Genomic DNA, 15694 nt, shown 5'->3' with positions numbered 1-15694 from the left:
TTCAGACAGAAGACAGGTGAAACGCAACCATTGGTTAATATTAAACCACACCAATCCAATAGGCATATGTTTCAAGAAAATGAAAACCTTACAGCAATTGCCTGCATGGGGTCCACTTCCTGCAAAAAGGAGAAATCGCTCTTAGATTATTTAACTCCTGTTCCTCTGTATGAGTTGAATCACAACCATTCTAGGTTAATCCATGTTTCATAGGTCATTCCAGGTCATTTCAGGTAAGTTCTGGTCAGTCTGGGTTAGTGCTTTATCAAAGTGAAATCTGCCTGAACAAACTGTTCTTTCAACATTGATTCAACTTGCACTGAATCATATTTCTGAGGAAAAGTAGAAGAAGAAACACTACGAGGAGGCACAGTATAATCGACTGAGATTATCTGATCAAAGAGGTTTGACATTCTACTCTTTAACGTTAAGGACTGCTTTGTACGGTTTAACAGGAGAGAAACAAGCTGACACCTGATCTTTAATAGATTACGCAAATATAGTCATCAGAAAGGTAGGAGTAAAGGTCTTTCCCTCCATGCAATGTCAGTCTGCACGCCAAACTCAGTAGGATCTAGTTACAGAGCAGCCGTGGAGGCAATAGAGTCCTCCAGAGGAAGCCAGAGCGGCCTGGAGAAAAAGCAGAGATGAGGAGACAGAGTAATGCTCAGATTGGAGTGGAAGCAGATGGAAAGATTGTGTATACTGTATGTCCACACAAAGACAGTCAGAGTCCTGTGTGTGAGTTGTGATTGCAAGAGTACTTACATCAATTTCACTCAGCATCACGTCCACAACGCTCCCAATGACGATGACAAAGTCAAAGACGTTCCAGGGATCTCCAAAGTAACCCTTCAATCAAAGTCCACACTGTAATCTGGAAGTTCTAATGTTTTCTGAGCAAATGTATTGTCAGAATCTTTCAAAACATTCCAGCAAAGAAATAATCAGACACTAATTCAGCTGGAATTCTGTGATAAATTCCATTTAATAGTATCTGTGTGTAACATTGAAACTGAGATCTTTGGACAAACATTTATTTTCTAAAGTAAGAGTCTATAAAGTTATGGGGAGTTTTTTTTTTACTTTTTTTACCACATCTCTAAAACTTCGTTGTTGTCGAATAAGAGATTAAACTGAAAAAAACAACAATCCAGATGGGCTGTGAAACATCTTTTTGATCAACCTTTAAAGTCAAGTTACTGTGAAGAACAGAAGCCAGTAGATCATGAAATGCGGTCAAAATACTAAAGTGATTTAATGATGATGTCACACGTTTCCTTTTTAAAAAGTAAGTTTTGGTTCTCAAAAACTGTTTTAACAGTGCTACACCTGTAAAACTGAATATTGGAACAAATTGTATTATAAAAATGTGAATATTAAGTTAAGAACAGACAAATACTTTTTAGTATAAAAATAGATTCATAGATCCTATAATTTAATCCAGTATTTCCAAATGAAGATCATTTAAATTAATTGTTTTAAATCCAGTCATGCCGCCCCCATCAGGTGGGGCTGACCTTGGCTTTGAACGCCATGAGTTTCAGGATCATCTCCACTGTGAAGAGCACGGTGAAGATCACATTCAGCATGTCGGACAGGTGCGTCACGTGGTCAGACTGGTTGCAGTGCTGGGAGGTACACAAACAAAAACAAGTATTAGTGCTACATGCCCTCCAGTCCTCCCAGAGCCATCATGGTTCTTCAGTTTGATTGTGTTTCTACACCTGCATTCCCAGACACATGGTGTTGAGCATGATGAGAAGGAACATCAGGTACTCGAAGTAGCAGGAGGTGACAATGTACCACACCTGGTACTGGTACGGGTTCTTAGGGATGTAGCAGCGCAGCGGACGGGCTTTTAGCGCATACTGAACACACTGACGCTGAGGCAAAAGAAGAAAAAAGGGAATCTATAATACTCTGGTCTTGTGGGGGTGGGGAGTCTGAACAATCCCTTCCCCCTCAGCTTGTGTATGTGAACCTAGAAGTTATTATCTTGAGGCCTACACAAAACCAGACTGACTTTTCCAATAACATCAGCATTACATGTCAATGTCTGTAAACAGATTTGTCCTCTACAGCAGCATCAACAGAAAACTCTTCTGAGTTTGTCTTAAGCAGGTCTGCAGTTTGATTTTTACAATCCAGTGTCTATGTTGATAATTGTATGTTGTCGAGAGATGAAAAGGATTATAAAATAGCTCCTAAAGTTATAGCATTACAAGAGATCTGAACTGAAGTGGCCACAGCTCAGACTTTTTAACAGGAAGCTGAACCATCATTGAACTGACCTGGTTTTTGTCCAGCTCACAGTCCTTGTACTCTTGTTCTCCCTGCTCCTGAAAAGTGACAATGACGAAGCCCACAAATATATTCATCATGAAGAAAGCAATAAGAATGAGGTAGATGATGAAGAAAATGGAAATGGCCACTCGATTGTTGTAAATTGGCCCTTTATCCTCCATACTGGAATCGATTGCTTTATAGAGTATCCTATCAAACCAGACACAAACACAAATGAATCAGAAATCTATTCAGATGCAAATAAAACACATGAAACAACCTTTTAAGTGAAACCATATAAAGAAAGTAAAACTAACTTTGGCCATCCTTCAAATGTAGAAATGGTGAATAGAGACAACATCCCATTGAAAATGTTATCAAAGTTTAGCTCTGCATTGGTCCATTCCCGTTTACGGATCTCCATCTCATGAAGGGCTCCTTCCTGGTACCGTATATACCAACCCCTAAACACAAAAGGAAGGGGGAATAGGTCAACCCAATTAAATGTCGAGGATAAAGAGCGTGATCACATTTCAAAAGGAATTTTGGAGGCTTTTATTTCAGACAGAACCAGTGTTCATGTTGCTCTGCATAGTTTTTAGTGTTGAACCAACTGCGAGTAGCAGTGATATAGTGTAAGATAGTATGGTAATGCAACAGCCACAATAGTAACCAAACTTGACAAATTTGTTTTCATGAAAAAGGGATGCCTTACTTGCAGGTTTCCTCTGTCATCTGGTCAGGGTCGGTGCAAGAATAGAACTTGCCCTGAAGACAAAACACAAGTAAATGCTCCTGTAGGAGGTAAACTTACAACACTTGGCGTTTTGACTTACTCTAAATAGTTGGACTCCAATGCAAGCGAACATGAAGTCCAGGAGCATTGTGACGAGTACAATGTTCCCAATGGTTTTCACAGCGACGAAGACACACTGAACCACATGCTGAAACCAGAAAGACAACAGTTGAGTTGAGCAAAATTTCCGAGCTGTTGATGAAAGTGCAAACCTTCAGTCCTTTGGCTCTGTTGATGGCTCTCAGGGGCCGGAGGACTCTCAACACCCTGAGAATCTTCACGACTGAGATGGCACTCGATCTGTACATCAGAAACACAAAAGATGTTACTGTAGGTTGTTCATAGGATTTCATTGTCACTAACCCCAAACAACACCAAAAACAAATGCTCCTTAATATGTGGTATTCATTGTTTCCTGCTTGGAAAACATAGTCACCTGCTGTTACACTATCTATCCTCATCATCTTCATTAAGCTTCAGAGCCACAAGATGGCTTTTGCTCAGGACCTTGACTTTGAGGTCATATGGATTTTTTCGGTTTGTTTCTTTTTTTTCACCACTAAAACATTGCTAAAGTCAGAAACATTGCGTTTTGGAGTTACTACAAATTCAAGATAGATCTTACTTCATAGATTCTTGATTATCAGGCTTCTCCTAAACCTTTTTGAAATGTTGGTAGTCAGTAGAATTTCTATAATGATTTTAATAGCACAAAAGCTTTCAATAATTACACTTAATTTGTTCTCCCTTAGAGCTCAGAGTTACACATTTTCCAAACAAAGATGTTAACTCAATATTCAAAATTCCTGGTTGTTTCTAGAATTGCCTAAACTAGAGCGGAGAAAATCATTATTATCCTCACTGGATGATCCAACTTTGTACTTTAAGTTTTGTTTTTATTATTGTTAAGCATGAACAGGCTTGGTGACACTGAGCCATCTCTGTACTTATGTGTTGGTGTTATAGCCATGTCTTTCATGAGCCAACATGTTTAAAGCAGTCCAAATTTGCCTGTTCTGGTTCAGAAAACTGGCTGTTTCTTTACAACTAAAATAACCATTGCCACAGCCATTATTTGCAGGTGTTTTCTGCCTCTTGTAAAGAAAAATCTAAAGCCAAGCTTTAACATAACCAAAGACAAATAAATTCTCCACTTACTCCATGCCCATGGACAACAGGGAAACACTGACCACCAACAGATCCAGAATATTAAAGGAATTCCGGCAGAAAGATCCTTTGTGAAGAATGGCTCCATAAGTTGTCATCTGAAAGGAATACATTTATTTAAAAATATTGCGATTTAAAAATGTGTTTGTAATTGTAACTTTTCAAATAAGAACCACATAAATTATTCTTAAATCTGTTATGGTGTTTAAAAGATAATTCAATTTGCTTAAACCATTTTGCTGATTTTCTCTAATTGTTTAACATTTACATTTAGATTTTGAGTAGTTTTATATAAGTAGAACCCATTTACTATTTATCATATAACCAGCTCATTGTTGCTTAGATTGTTGAGCATGCATCATCAGATGATGGCCTCCAGTGCCAGTGTTATCTCATTCTGTCCACCTAGAGAGATTTTCCTGTCCTGAACTAATAACGCATTAATAAAACACTTCATCACATCAATAAATTGTGTCTCCTGATGGGTCAGCTAACCAGCACTCCTGTACATGCAGACAGAAACCCTGGTGCATCCTTTACCTTCAGCACTATTTCTGCCGTAAAGACTGATGTGAAGACTATATCAGCGTAAGCCAGCACCTAAAACATCAAAATATTACCATCAACAGTTCTGGCACACCCCAAAGTTTTGATGGTTTTCATGTCATGAGAGAAGCCTCAGCTTTCACGTTCTCACCTGGTTCCTGGGAGACACGGGGTCAATAGGATCCTCAGCTGCTAAAGAAATAGATGAGAGCAGGATGAAGAGGAGGATGATGTTGGTGAAGGTGGTTGCATTGATGATACGATGACAGAGCTTCCTGAACCTGTAACAAAGACAGGAATGTTGAAGTTTTTTGAAAAAGTTATTGGATCACCGAAGCAAAGCTTCATGGAAACATCCCCGCAAACATTAGCGTCTCTTGAACGTTACTTAATTTTAAACAACCTAACCCTTAATAAAAGCAGCTTCTCACTTGTTCTGAGGTCCAAAGATGAAGAAAGAGCTGGCCTCCGGCATCGGGACGGCTTCCTCTTTCAGCTGCAGATCAGCCATTGGGCGGGGTCTGGGACTTTCTGGAATGGCAGGGTCCTCCTCCTCATCATCACCTGGTGACCATAGAGGCAGCCAGCAGACCCCATCTGAGCAGAGGCTCACAAACCAAGAACTGAGCATGTGGGGGGGAACTTACCTGGAAAGTCTGCAGGAGGAAACGGGTCTTTGATCTCATTGACGTTGGATTCAAACTCATCAATCTTGAGCTGCAGATTTAAAAAAAGAAGATGATGTCAGATTGTGAACATAGATACGTGGCCTTCCTCACATTTGTACCTTGGCAGTTGTCGGGATGCCCTCGACCCCTTTGGCTCGCTGCTCTGCCAGCTTCTTTGCCAGAAGAGCTTTCTCCTCCGTGGCCTTATCGGACATGTTTGGCCTGCAGAAACAAAGAGGTTCACTCAGCTGCTTCATGTCATTATTTCTTCATCTTATTGTTCCGTCCCAGGAGTTTTTATTTTTTAAAGTTTACTTCCTGTTTAATGAAATACAGCGCTGCTCCTACTAGTTCTCAGTGGCTTCATTTGAGTCAGAAACTGATAATAATTCTCTTTTGACGATGACTACCAGGCCTACTGTTTGTTGGTTTGGATTTCTTGCCTGATAAGCACCTGTGGATTGCTTTAGCTACTGAAAAAGTAACTTTCTCTTCACAGATTAGGGTGTCAATGTTTAAATCAACAACCTAATTTTAAATTATTTTTTTTTAATGTAAATTATAATTAAAGTATTTAACTTTTTTTAACCATTTGTATCATTTTTGATCAAATAATTCCTGAGACCCCTATATTATTAGCATTATCAAAACTTTCCTTAGCTTTAAAACCCAATGTATATCATTTGTTCCTTGTTTTCTGCATGTAGTTTACCATCATTCCACTAGAGGCAGTAGAAGGGTTTTTCCTGCACATTTCAGTGTCTGCTTCCATGAAACTCCAAAACATTATTGGCAGAGGTTTTGCATCTTAAATTAAAAAAAAAAAAAAAAAATTGCTTTATTTTAAATTTTATTAATTTAAAAAAATATTTAATATTAAATATTTAATCTAGTGTACAAAAGTTTACGAGAATTCAGCTTATTAGTTTATTTGGAAATTCATTATTTATTTGAATCTTTTTTTAATGCAAATATAAGCTATGAGCCTTTGTTCATTGAAAAATTGGCAAATAAAAATTATACGTTTTTGTGCTTATTGTTTAAATTTCTCATAACGAGGGTATTTTTTGTCAATCAATATTTTCTGTATTACATGCTTTTCTTACGAGTATATAGGCAAAATACATCAGACTGAAACACTGCATGTGCTTGTCCAAGATATCTAACACAATTAGTGGACCTGCAAAAAAATGTGCATTCAGCAAAGATGCACTTAGAGGCTTTGAACTGGTTGTCTGATAATGTATTTGAAACTTGAAGAATTTTTTTTTCACCTCAGTGCTTTCTTGCGTTTTTTCTCCTCAGCTTTCTCTTTTTGAGCTAAAGTCAGAGACTCCGCCTCTGCCAGGTTGTCAACAGCGATGGCAAGAAAAACATTCAGAAGAATAACTGATGACAACAGGTTAAAGATTTGAACTGGACATGAATGTTGAGATTATACAGCCGTGCATCCACATTCTTCAAGAAGGATACAGTTTCCACAGACGAAGAGGATGATGAAGTAGAGGCTGACCAGGATGCCAGGCATGGTCGGCCCCCCATGAGCCAATATGCCGTCATACATGACAGTATTCCAGTCCTCACCAGTCAGAATCTGATGCACATTATTTACACTTTGATATGTTTTAGTAAATGAAAAAGTGGTCTGGTCATGATAGATGCTTAGATAAAAAGATGAACACATGGGTGGACTCAAAAAAGATACATTGAAACTAAAAAAACATGATGGCTAAAGGAAGGAAAGAAGGGAAATCTTCTTCCTGTCAGTATATTTGTTCTTTACCAACATAGTGTTGTGATGAGAAAAGAGTCTTGTACCTGGAACACAGTGATGAGAGCCTGGGGAAAGCTGTCGAACGTACTGCGAGGCTGAGGTTGACTGGGAAAGTTAAACTTTCCTCCAAAGACCTGCATGCCCAGCAGGGAGAAAATGACAATGAAAAGAAAGAGGAGAAGGAGCAAGCAGGCAATGGAGCGCACGGAGTTCAGCAGAGAAGCCACCAGATTACTGAGGGATGTCCAGTATCTGGAAAACACAACCTTTTTAATCAGTCAGCTTTATTTAGTCCTAAATACTTGTCAACAGTTTAAATAACTTATTTTTTTGTCAGATGTATTTTGTTCTTTTGAACATACACAATAGTTGACTGTTTGTGCCTAACTGACATAGGGAAAAGTAAAAAATCTTCAGATGTTGTCTCACCTGGTGACTTTAAGCAGCCGCAGCAGCCTTATACAGCGAAGCACTGAGATGCCCATGACTGACATGACGCCCATGTGGACGAGGATGAGCTCCAGGATGCCAATAGACACGACAAAGCAGTCAAAGCGGTTGAAGAGAGACATGAAGTAGGGGGGTAAACCCAGAGCATACATCTTCATGAACATCTCCAGAGCAAACATGGACAGAAGCAGCTTGTTGGTGGTCTCTTGTGAGGATTGAAGGTTTTGGGGCCAGCCAATTACATCAAGGACAGGAACGAAACAGATGGAGAAGAATATTATTCAGGTGTTTCAGAAGTAGTCTATTTTATGCAATGAGTACTCGGTTCTGATTGGCAGCAGGGTATGGATTAAAAAGTGATAATCCACAGTAATAATACACAACTAAAAAAGAAGCTCTGGGCTCATAGCTCGACAGTTCAAGAAAACATGTCTTAGTGACTCGAATTTTTTTTCTTAAAATACAAATTCTTGGTAAGACCATTTTTTCTTACCCTGGCAGATTAGGGTTACCACTGGCAGATTTTTGCTTAAAAAATGTTTCAAATTTGAATATTTTTAATATATATTATATTCTAATTGCTATGGAACGTTATGGACATCAAGTCACTTGATGTCCATAACGTTCCATAGCAATTAGATCTATCAAAAAAGTTACATGTAATCTTCTTTTTTAGGCAAATAAATAGTATTTTGTAAAAATCTGAAAAAAAAAAAAAAATCAACATTCGAATGAGCTGTGAAATGTCTGACCTTGCCAGTTGGTCAGTCTCTGGGACTGCTTGTGGTGTTCTGTTGCTATTGCCAGTGTGTTGAGCATGACGAGAACGATGACCCACCAGTGGAACAACTTGGACTTCACGTACACTCTGCATTTCCGCCGCAACCACCGATTCCACTTACGAGCCAGCTTACTGCAAACAGCAGAAGCACCAAGTCTCAGGCTACATCCACATTCCCCCCCCTACTCCAATGACGATATAATGTTGGACTATCCATTGCCATGGATAATGAAAGCAATTCAGACACCATGCTCAATACTTTCTTTTTTTTTCAACAGCAAACATGATGTCACTAGTTCCCCAAAAGAAAAAACAACTGAATATGAACATTTTACAAAGACTGTTTATGAATCCATTGTGTCCTGATAAAGAAAACTTGGATATTTGTAAAAAAAAAATATATATATATATATATATATATATATATATCTTTTTTATCAAATGAAAAATCGTTCAAACGCAGTGGTGGACTAGATTCGCAGTAAGCATAAGTGCCCAGCATGTTTTCACAAAGACTTGTGGTAAATTTCCAAGGCCTGGATTTTAAAATTATAGATTTGGACAGCTCTAAAAAATCTCAAACCTTCTTTAGCATGCACTAAGTAGTGACTAGTGAAGGAATTTGGACACAACCTCTGTCAGCACTTTACTCCAGTCACAGACTTAAGTTGTAAGTCGAGAACTAGAAAAAGAAAACCTGAAACTGCAACAATATGAGACATTTTCTTTCAATATTTGTCTCCAGAAGACTTGACCAAAAGTTAGAAACATATAATAGAAAATTATGATTTATGAATAACTGACTAGTAGAAGATGATCAGCTGCATGGTGTCCATTTGACCAACACTCCCAGCTTCTGAATTCCCATTTTCCAATGGCAGCAGACCTGAAAAAACACATATCTTAGACTCTTTGATTAGTTTTGATTAAGTCTGAATGTGAAAGCAGGCATCTTTGGTGGTCAGCTTTAAGAGAGGTCCTATTGAGCAGCAGCTTCAGATGAAGTAAATCAAAGAAAGTCAGATTTGTCTTTACAATGCAGTTTTATTGATATTTAGATTCAGAGTTTTAAGCTTCTATTAAACTTCAGAGTCAGTTACCATGGTAACCTTATCTGAGGTATTGTGTCCCCCGCTCCCTAAAAGTCTGAAGAAGTTGTCGGACGTATGAAGCAGTGACTCGTTTGACAGGTTTTATTGAATCTGATGGTTCTTTTTGATAGCAAAAATTTTGAGATGGTCAGAAACACCTTCTAAAATCTGACTGACAATTCTAGAAAACATTTCTTTTAGGGTTCCTTTATGGGGCTAATTTTCCTCTTTGCATGTGTCTTCAGATCAAAATACCATCAAAATTTCTCTTTTTCCAGTCTGTATTAAAAAAGTTCCTAAACGTTTTTGACATTTTTGATTCACCAATCAAAGATGACTTTTGAAAGTTTTTAAAAAGTTGAAAAATAAACTGTATTTATCATTGATCATTGGTATTAAATAAATAACTGGTTTTAATTAGTTTCATTTTTGGTACATTGGTTCATCACAGCATGTGCTGTTGGTGATGGAGACCATAGACTCATGGAGACTTATGAAGGTACAATTGGACTTCTTCCTCTAACAGAGTGCAGTGGACCATGACAATGACAGCATTTAGGGATTGTTATTTAGAGGACAGATGACTTCACGATCCAACGCCAACCAGCAACCCCATCAAGAATCACACCAAGCAGAGGTTGAGTCCAGGACCTACCCTGTCTGTCATTATCATTATCAATGACTTCAGCCTGTGTGATCCAGTCCATGTAGCCTTTCAGGTCCTCATCCAGCTGTTGGGTTTCCCTCAGTTTCTGAAACTCTCCTCTGGATTTGGCTTTTTCTCGCTCTTTTGTGAATTCCCTGAATGGAAATAAGAAATGTTTATCAAAAATTGTCAATGTTTTTTCAAGGAAACAATAATTTTGCTGTCTGTTCTGTGATTGTAAATAAATGTAGCAGTAATTGCATGAATTTTTCTCCAGGCTGTTTTAATGTTCACCCATCAAAACCAGTAAATTTAGAGAACAGGTTTTATTGTTAACCCATATCCTCACAAACTGCCTGTTGCTGTGGCAGACATGTCAGTGTACAGAGATGATATGTAGCTTCATGTTTCTGAGAGGCTAGAATGAAATTATTTTCCAATGTCAAGCTTCTCTTACCCACTGAGAACACCAAGAACCAGGTTAAGCACAAAAAATGAGCCCACCAGGATGAGAGTGGTGAAATAGATCCACGGCCATTCCATTCCTATGGCATCATTCACCTGTTAGTGACAAAACAGGATTCAGAAACACTGAGGCCACAGATCAAAGCAGTTCATTCTTAAAGACACTTTCACACACGTTTAAGGTTTACATAAATGCAGAAAACAATCAGCAGTTTTGGCAATTGAATCAATGGAGTCAAATCTTCATTTTAAAATACAATTTGTTTTATTTCTTTTAAAATGACCAGGATGTTCACAAATGGCATCAAATGTGTATTGTGAAGGCAGTATTTTGCCCTGATGTTTGTTTGTTTTTCAATTAAAAAATTAAAAAAACTTTAAGAATAAATCAAACAGATGATAAAAAACAGTCAGCCTCAAGAGTCTAGAGAAGTCATTGACATGAAATACTTCTTACTTTAAAATTATACAGACAAGTATAAGTGTTAATGTTAGATATTCCAGTGTTTTTCAACCTTTTTTGAGCCAAGGTACACTTTATCCATGAAAAAAATCCTGCGGCACACTAGCATCACAAAGGAAAAAAATTAGTCTGTATTGATGTACAGTCCCTCAACAGTCTAGTGTTCATTTTCTTATATAAATGGGAACCATTGTTAATCAATTTACTCAAATTAAACGTATATCTCGTCAAAACAGTCTACATTTATCATTAATGAATGATTAAAAAAAATCTAAGAAAAAAATATGCTTCTAAATAATCAGTTTTTATGAATATTTTTTTCTCTTTTTTTAAATACTTCCAAAACTAGCAGACAAAGTAAAAACAACGTTCTTTTCTTTTTTCCCTCCACAATAGTGATGAGAATTCTGCCTTTAAAATTCAATTCTTTTGCATTCATTTTCCTAAAACAGCGGCTCTTTTGGCTACCAAATGGCTTTTTTGTTGTTGTTTGCTTTGTTTGATTCATTATAAACTAATAGACAAGATTACGCACAAAATCCATGATGTAAATATGTTTTTATTCATATAAATTGTAAATTATGTATATGCTGTTATTTATCCCTTCCAGATAGAATGTACAAAATTAATGGTAAAAGAACAATTAACTATTCAGTTTTTAACTCTACGCATTTTAAGCTTTTTTCTAAACACTGAACAACACAAAACTCTACATCCACAACCCAAAATACAAATTAAATTGTGCAAAAACCACTAAATCAAGACTTTTATCCACATTGACATTAAGAAAGACAAAAGTGTTTCAGCTTTGAGGATGTAATCTGTTTCTTCTCTGTGATTATCTGCTCTGTTTTAGAGAAGATTCTCTCAGTTCTCAGGTGTTTGGACAGGTTGATTGTGGAGCCATAAATATACACAGAATATATATGCATATAGAATATTTCCTGCAGACTGTTCCTTCATACTATCAAGAAAAGTCAAATAATTCCAGTTTTTTTTTCTTCTTTTCTAATGTCTCTCATTTTCTTTACATTTTGTGTTGTTTTCTCTCTATCTCTCTCCCTACTTGGCTCTTGCGCTGCTGAAGGTAAGCCCCCACCTCTCCACCCAGCGCTCAGCGCGCGCGCTTAACCCAATGCATCATGGGGGCTGTAGTGCATAAACTCACGCAGATGCCGGCATACTGTCATCTCTGAGCTTCATTCTTTTGTTCACTTTTTAAACTGTCTGACGTCGGATCCCGCTAGAAGCTACACCGCTAAACAAGAGCTTTATCTGTTATTTTTGTTGGAACTGAGAGACTTTATGAGCCAAATCAGAACAAGGAAGTGAGGGCGTTAACTACTTCTGATTGGTCGGATTGATGACATGTGATCAAGCCTTCAACAATGATTGGCGGAGACAGTTGAAGGGGCGAGACTTTTCTAAAAGCTGAGTTTGAGGCATAGACTGTATATAAAATAACAGTCTATGGTTTGAGGCTAGTTTTGCTGCTGGATTGCGGTAACGTCATTCTGATTAGTCATTTATAGAATCAAAGAAATATGTCTTGTACCATCTTGCATATTCCAAACTATCCAGTGTTAAATCAGGGCCGTTTGGATGAACACAGAGCGTATACCATAGTGATGGTAAATGTTTTAGATATGTAAAAATTGGTAATTTCCCGAGGCACACCAGATCTAGTTGAAAAACACTGTCAAAGAGCATGTGTTCTTTACATCTCTGGTGTTACAGAGTCTCAGCTCTGAGGGGCTGATCCAGTTTCTGTTTTGGGCATTTTTTTCAGATGGTACTTTCTGTTAAGTATCAGTGACTTCAGCTGTATCAGAGTTTTTGCCCCCTTGTTCACCTGTAACCATCCACCAGGGTTCCTCATGTTTATATGTACTCTCATATGCTAAGCAATTGCTAATATCCAGCCATCGTATCAAAATTGAATTTTTAAGGTGTATGAAAAGAGTGTACATCCAACAACATCCCTACATTAAGGCGCATTACAATTTGCTGGTGGCCATCTAAGGACATCACCGTTTGCAGACAACTTCTTTGCCTTCGGCTGCTTCCTCCACATTAAATCACCCGCCTCCATCTAAACCTCCTCTGAACTGTCTTCCTGCACACCAACCATTCTCATGTTGTCCTTCTCAACAGTGGTTAACCTTTTTCAGATAAGAAAGGTTGATCTTGCACTCTATGGTTAGAAGTACATGAGACCCCCAAAAAAAAAGAGACTTGGACTAATCCTCTGCAGAAATCTGGTCTTATCTTCTGCTTGAATAAGTTGCAATCTATGGTGGAAAGTTTTATTACTGTAAAAACCCAAAAGGGGTTTAAGGAACAATGAGTTAGTCATTTGAATATACTAAACAAAAACCACAACATAACCCAGAAACATTTAGATTTAGAAAAGTATTTAACTATATCTCTATGTATGTCTACATTCACTACCAGTCTAGAGTTTGAACATAATAGTTTAAAGTTTTTACTCTTTAAAGAAACCACATTTTATATTTTGCTGGGAAAATGCATATTTTCATAAAATAGTTATCTTGACATGTTTTTTTTTTTTACAATCTCAAAACAAAAAACATTTTTTCCACATCAATCAGCTATAATGAGAGTTGTCAGTCTTGTCATGCATTTATTTGACTTTTAAGATCCAGGGACTGAGTACGTACCCAGTACAGGACATCGGTCCACCCCTGTGTGGTGATGCACTGATAGACGGTCAACATAGAAAATCCAAGGTTGTCAAAGTGGGTAATTCCACGGTTGGGGCCCGGCCATCCAGCTCGACACTCTGTCCCATTTATGAGGCATTTCCGACCGTTTCCTGCCTGAGCACAAGGAGCTGGCTTCTCATTGTCCACTGATGCAATGATGTCTGTGGGCCAGAAAGTTCTGATTACATGAGATCCACAGCTGCTATGAGGTTCATTCCTCATGGTCCAGGCTTGTCTTGTTTGCCACCGTCCCACTTTCTGCGCTATAACATTATATTTTCTTATGGACTTGTGAGGTTGTTTTTTTCCTACTCTTGTACGTAAAGAGTAGAAGACAAATTTGGACACAGATTTGGATCTCAGCTATTAAACTTGGTCAGCCACATATTCAATCTCTCGTAAGTCATTATTGATCAAACATTGCTATACTAAGGACTTTTTAAATGCATTTGAATAACTCAAAGTTCTCTTAAAACAGTTTCAAAACTGTGGTGATTTCAGGTCCCCCCTCCTCAGAGCAAGTTTACGGTGAGTCTGACTCTGAAGGGATTAAACCTGTGAGGAAAAAAGCAAAAAATAGGCTGCCCCCTTCCTAAAAATCCTGTTGTGTACCTGTGCCAACATAGTAACAGGTCTTGTGCATTTTACACTTGAAGAGCTCCAGTCCCATGATGGAGTAAATGGTGACCATGAAGAGGACCAGTAAGGTGATGTGAAACAAAGGGAGCATGGATTTCAGAATGGAGTTCATCACAACTTGCAGACCTAAAAGCAAAAGCAGAATCAAATCATAATTCCTGCAACAACGTTGTTTTTTTTTTTATTCAGCTGTTTTCATTTTGACAAATAGAGTTTTTGGTTTTGTACAAGTAGTACCAGAGCAGGACCAATTTATTGTTATAACTCTGAATCTGTCACGTTCAGTCAAAAGTAGATGATTTCTCAGGTCTGCCAGCTAACATCTGAACAAGTTAGAAACCAACCTGTGGAAGTATCTCACAGCAAAAGCAAAATCTTTAGGAACCTCTGAGGTCCAGCTCTGATCAGCTCTGAGATGCCAAACCTGACACCCATCCAGTGGATTTTCTTTGTCTGGGTCTCCATTTTGGATTCTCTCTACTGGACCTTTGGATTTAGACCACATATCTGACCTATTTCTTCTTCACCCACCTGTGTGATGGACACTCCTGCTCCATGTTGCACCAGTGTATTTTGTAGATTTCTCCTCTGTTCTCCTTCATAGAAAGCTCAAACCCCCATGTTAGATTAATGTATAAATGTACTCAGATTATTTGTTTTCTTTGTTGAAGAATATTTAGTTCTCTATTTCACCACTACGGGGTGGTAGTCCATAAGCGTATATGTATGTGACGTCATCACGTAAAGCACACCCGGATGTACTTTTTCCCTCCAGTTTTGTCATTCATTCGTGTTGAATAAATATGCCAGAGCGGCTAACGAAGATTACTGCCTCCGTCATCTTTTTCCTCTGAGTATAACGCTGGAGAAACTGCAAAACTCAACACCCCAGAACCTCTATTGACCTGCTTCTTTGATCTTCTTAGAGCACTCTGTAGAGCCTTTCCTGCTACCTGAAATCTATCCACACTTCCACCACAAAGCTCTTTGATAAATCTGTATTGAATTTTATTCAGAGTACTGGGTCCCACTGCTTCTTCTTAATCTTTACTAAGCTCCTTAAGTCAATGATTGCAATTGTAGGTGAAAAGACTATAAATAAGAAACACCATCTCTCCACATAACTGGATGTGTTGCAGGATATTTAAGACGTTGAAGATTCAAGTACAACCTGAGAGCAAGTGAGTTGGAGAACT

The 15694-nt window shown here is 38.0% G+C and overlaps 1 protein-coding gene across 4 annotated transcripts in view; it reads right to left on the bottom strand.

Moving 5' to 3' along the window:
* The window catches only part of LOC112144928 (dihydropyridine-sensitive L-type skeletal muscle calcium channel subunit alpha-1), a 28193-nt gene that overhangs the window by 8544 nt on the left and 3955 nt on the right, over positions 1-15694 (bottom strand). For 2 of the 4 annotated variants that reach the window (XR_004947863.1, XM_036211890.1), the window contains exons 4-29: positions 14472-14624; positions 13815-14020; positions 10663-10766; positions 10215-10360; positions 9273-9354; positions 8440-8600; positions 7667-7892; positions 7282-7489; positions 6937-7057; positions 6738-6852; positions 5583-5685; positions 5443-5512; positions 5227-5359; positions 4947-5076; positions 4790-4849; positions 4241-4347; positions 3295-3382; positions 3123-3230; positions 3002-3054; positions 2604-2750; positions 2295-2496; positions 1728-1886; positions 1521-1631; positions 769-852; positions 583-630; positions 93-119 (exon numbers count right to left, since the gene is read on the bottom strand). Coding sequence is in view for 3 of the 4 variants with exons in the window: in XM_036211890.1 (XP_036067783.1) it covers positions 93-119; positions 583-630; positions 769-852; positions 1521-1631; positions 1728-1886; positions 2295-2496; positions 2604-2750; positions 3002-3054; positions 3123-3230; positions 3295-3382; positions 4241-4347; positions 4790-4849; positions 4947-5076; positions 5227-5359; positions 5443-5512; positions 5583-5685; positions 6738-6852; positions 6937-7057; positions 7282-7489; positions 7667-7892; positions 8440-8600; positions 9273-9354; positions 10215-10360; positions 10663-10766; positions 13815-14020; positions 14472-14624 (3152 nt within the window). In the remaining variant the exon portion in view is untranslated. Of the gene's footprint in view, positions 1-92; positions 120-582; positions 631-768; positions 853-1520; positions 1632-1727; positions 1887-2294; positions 2497-2603; positions 2751-3001; positions 3055-3122; positions 3231-3294; positions 3383-4240; positions 4348-4789; positions 4850-4946; positions 5077-5226; positions 5360-5442; positions 5513-5582; positions 5686-6737; positions 6853-6936; positions 7058-7281; positions 7490-7666; positions 7893-8439; positions 8601-9272; positions 9355-10214; positions 10361-10662; positions 10767-12301; positions 12481-13814; positions 14021-14471; positions 14625-15694 lie in introns of those variants that run through there. The other 2 variants (XM_024269820.2, XM_036211891.1) reach the window with 2 other exon arrangements.

Source organism: Oryzias melastigma, linkage group LG5, assembly GCF_002922805.2.
Source record: "Oryzias melastigma strain HK-1 linkage group LG5, ASM292280v2, whole genome shotgun sequence".
NCBI classification, from domain to species: Eukaryota; Metazoa; Chordata; class Actinopteri; order Beloniformes; family Adrianichthyidae; genus Oryzias; species Oryzias melastigma.
Note: the sequence above shows the minus strand (reverse complement) of the source record. Positions and strands in the feature narration are given on the sequence as shown.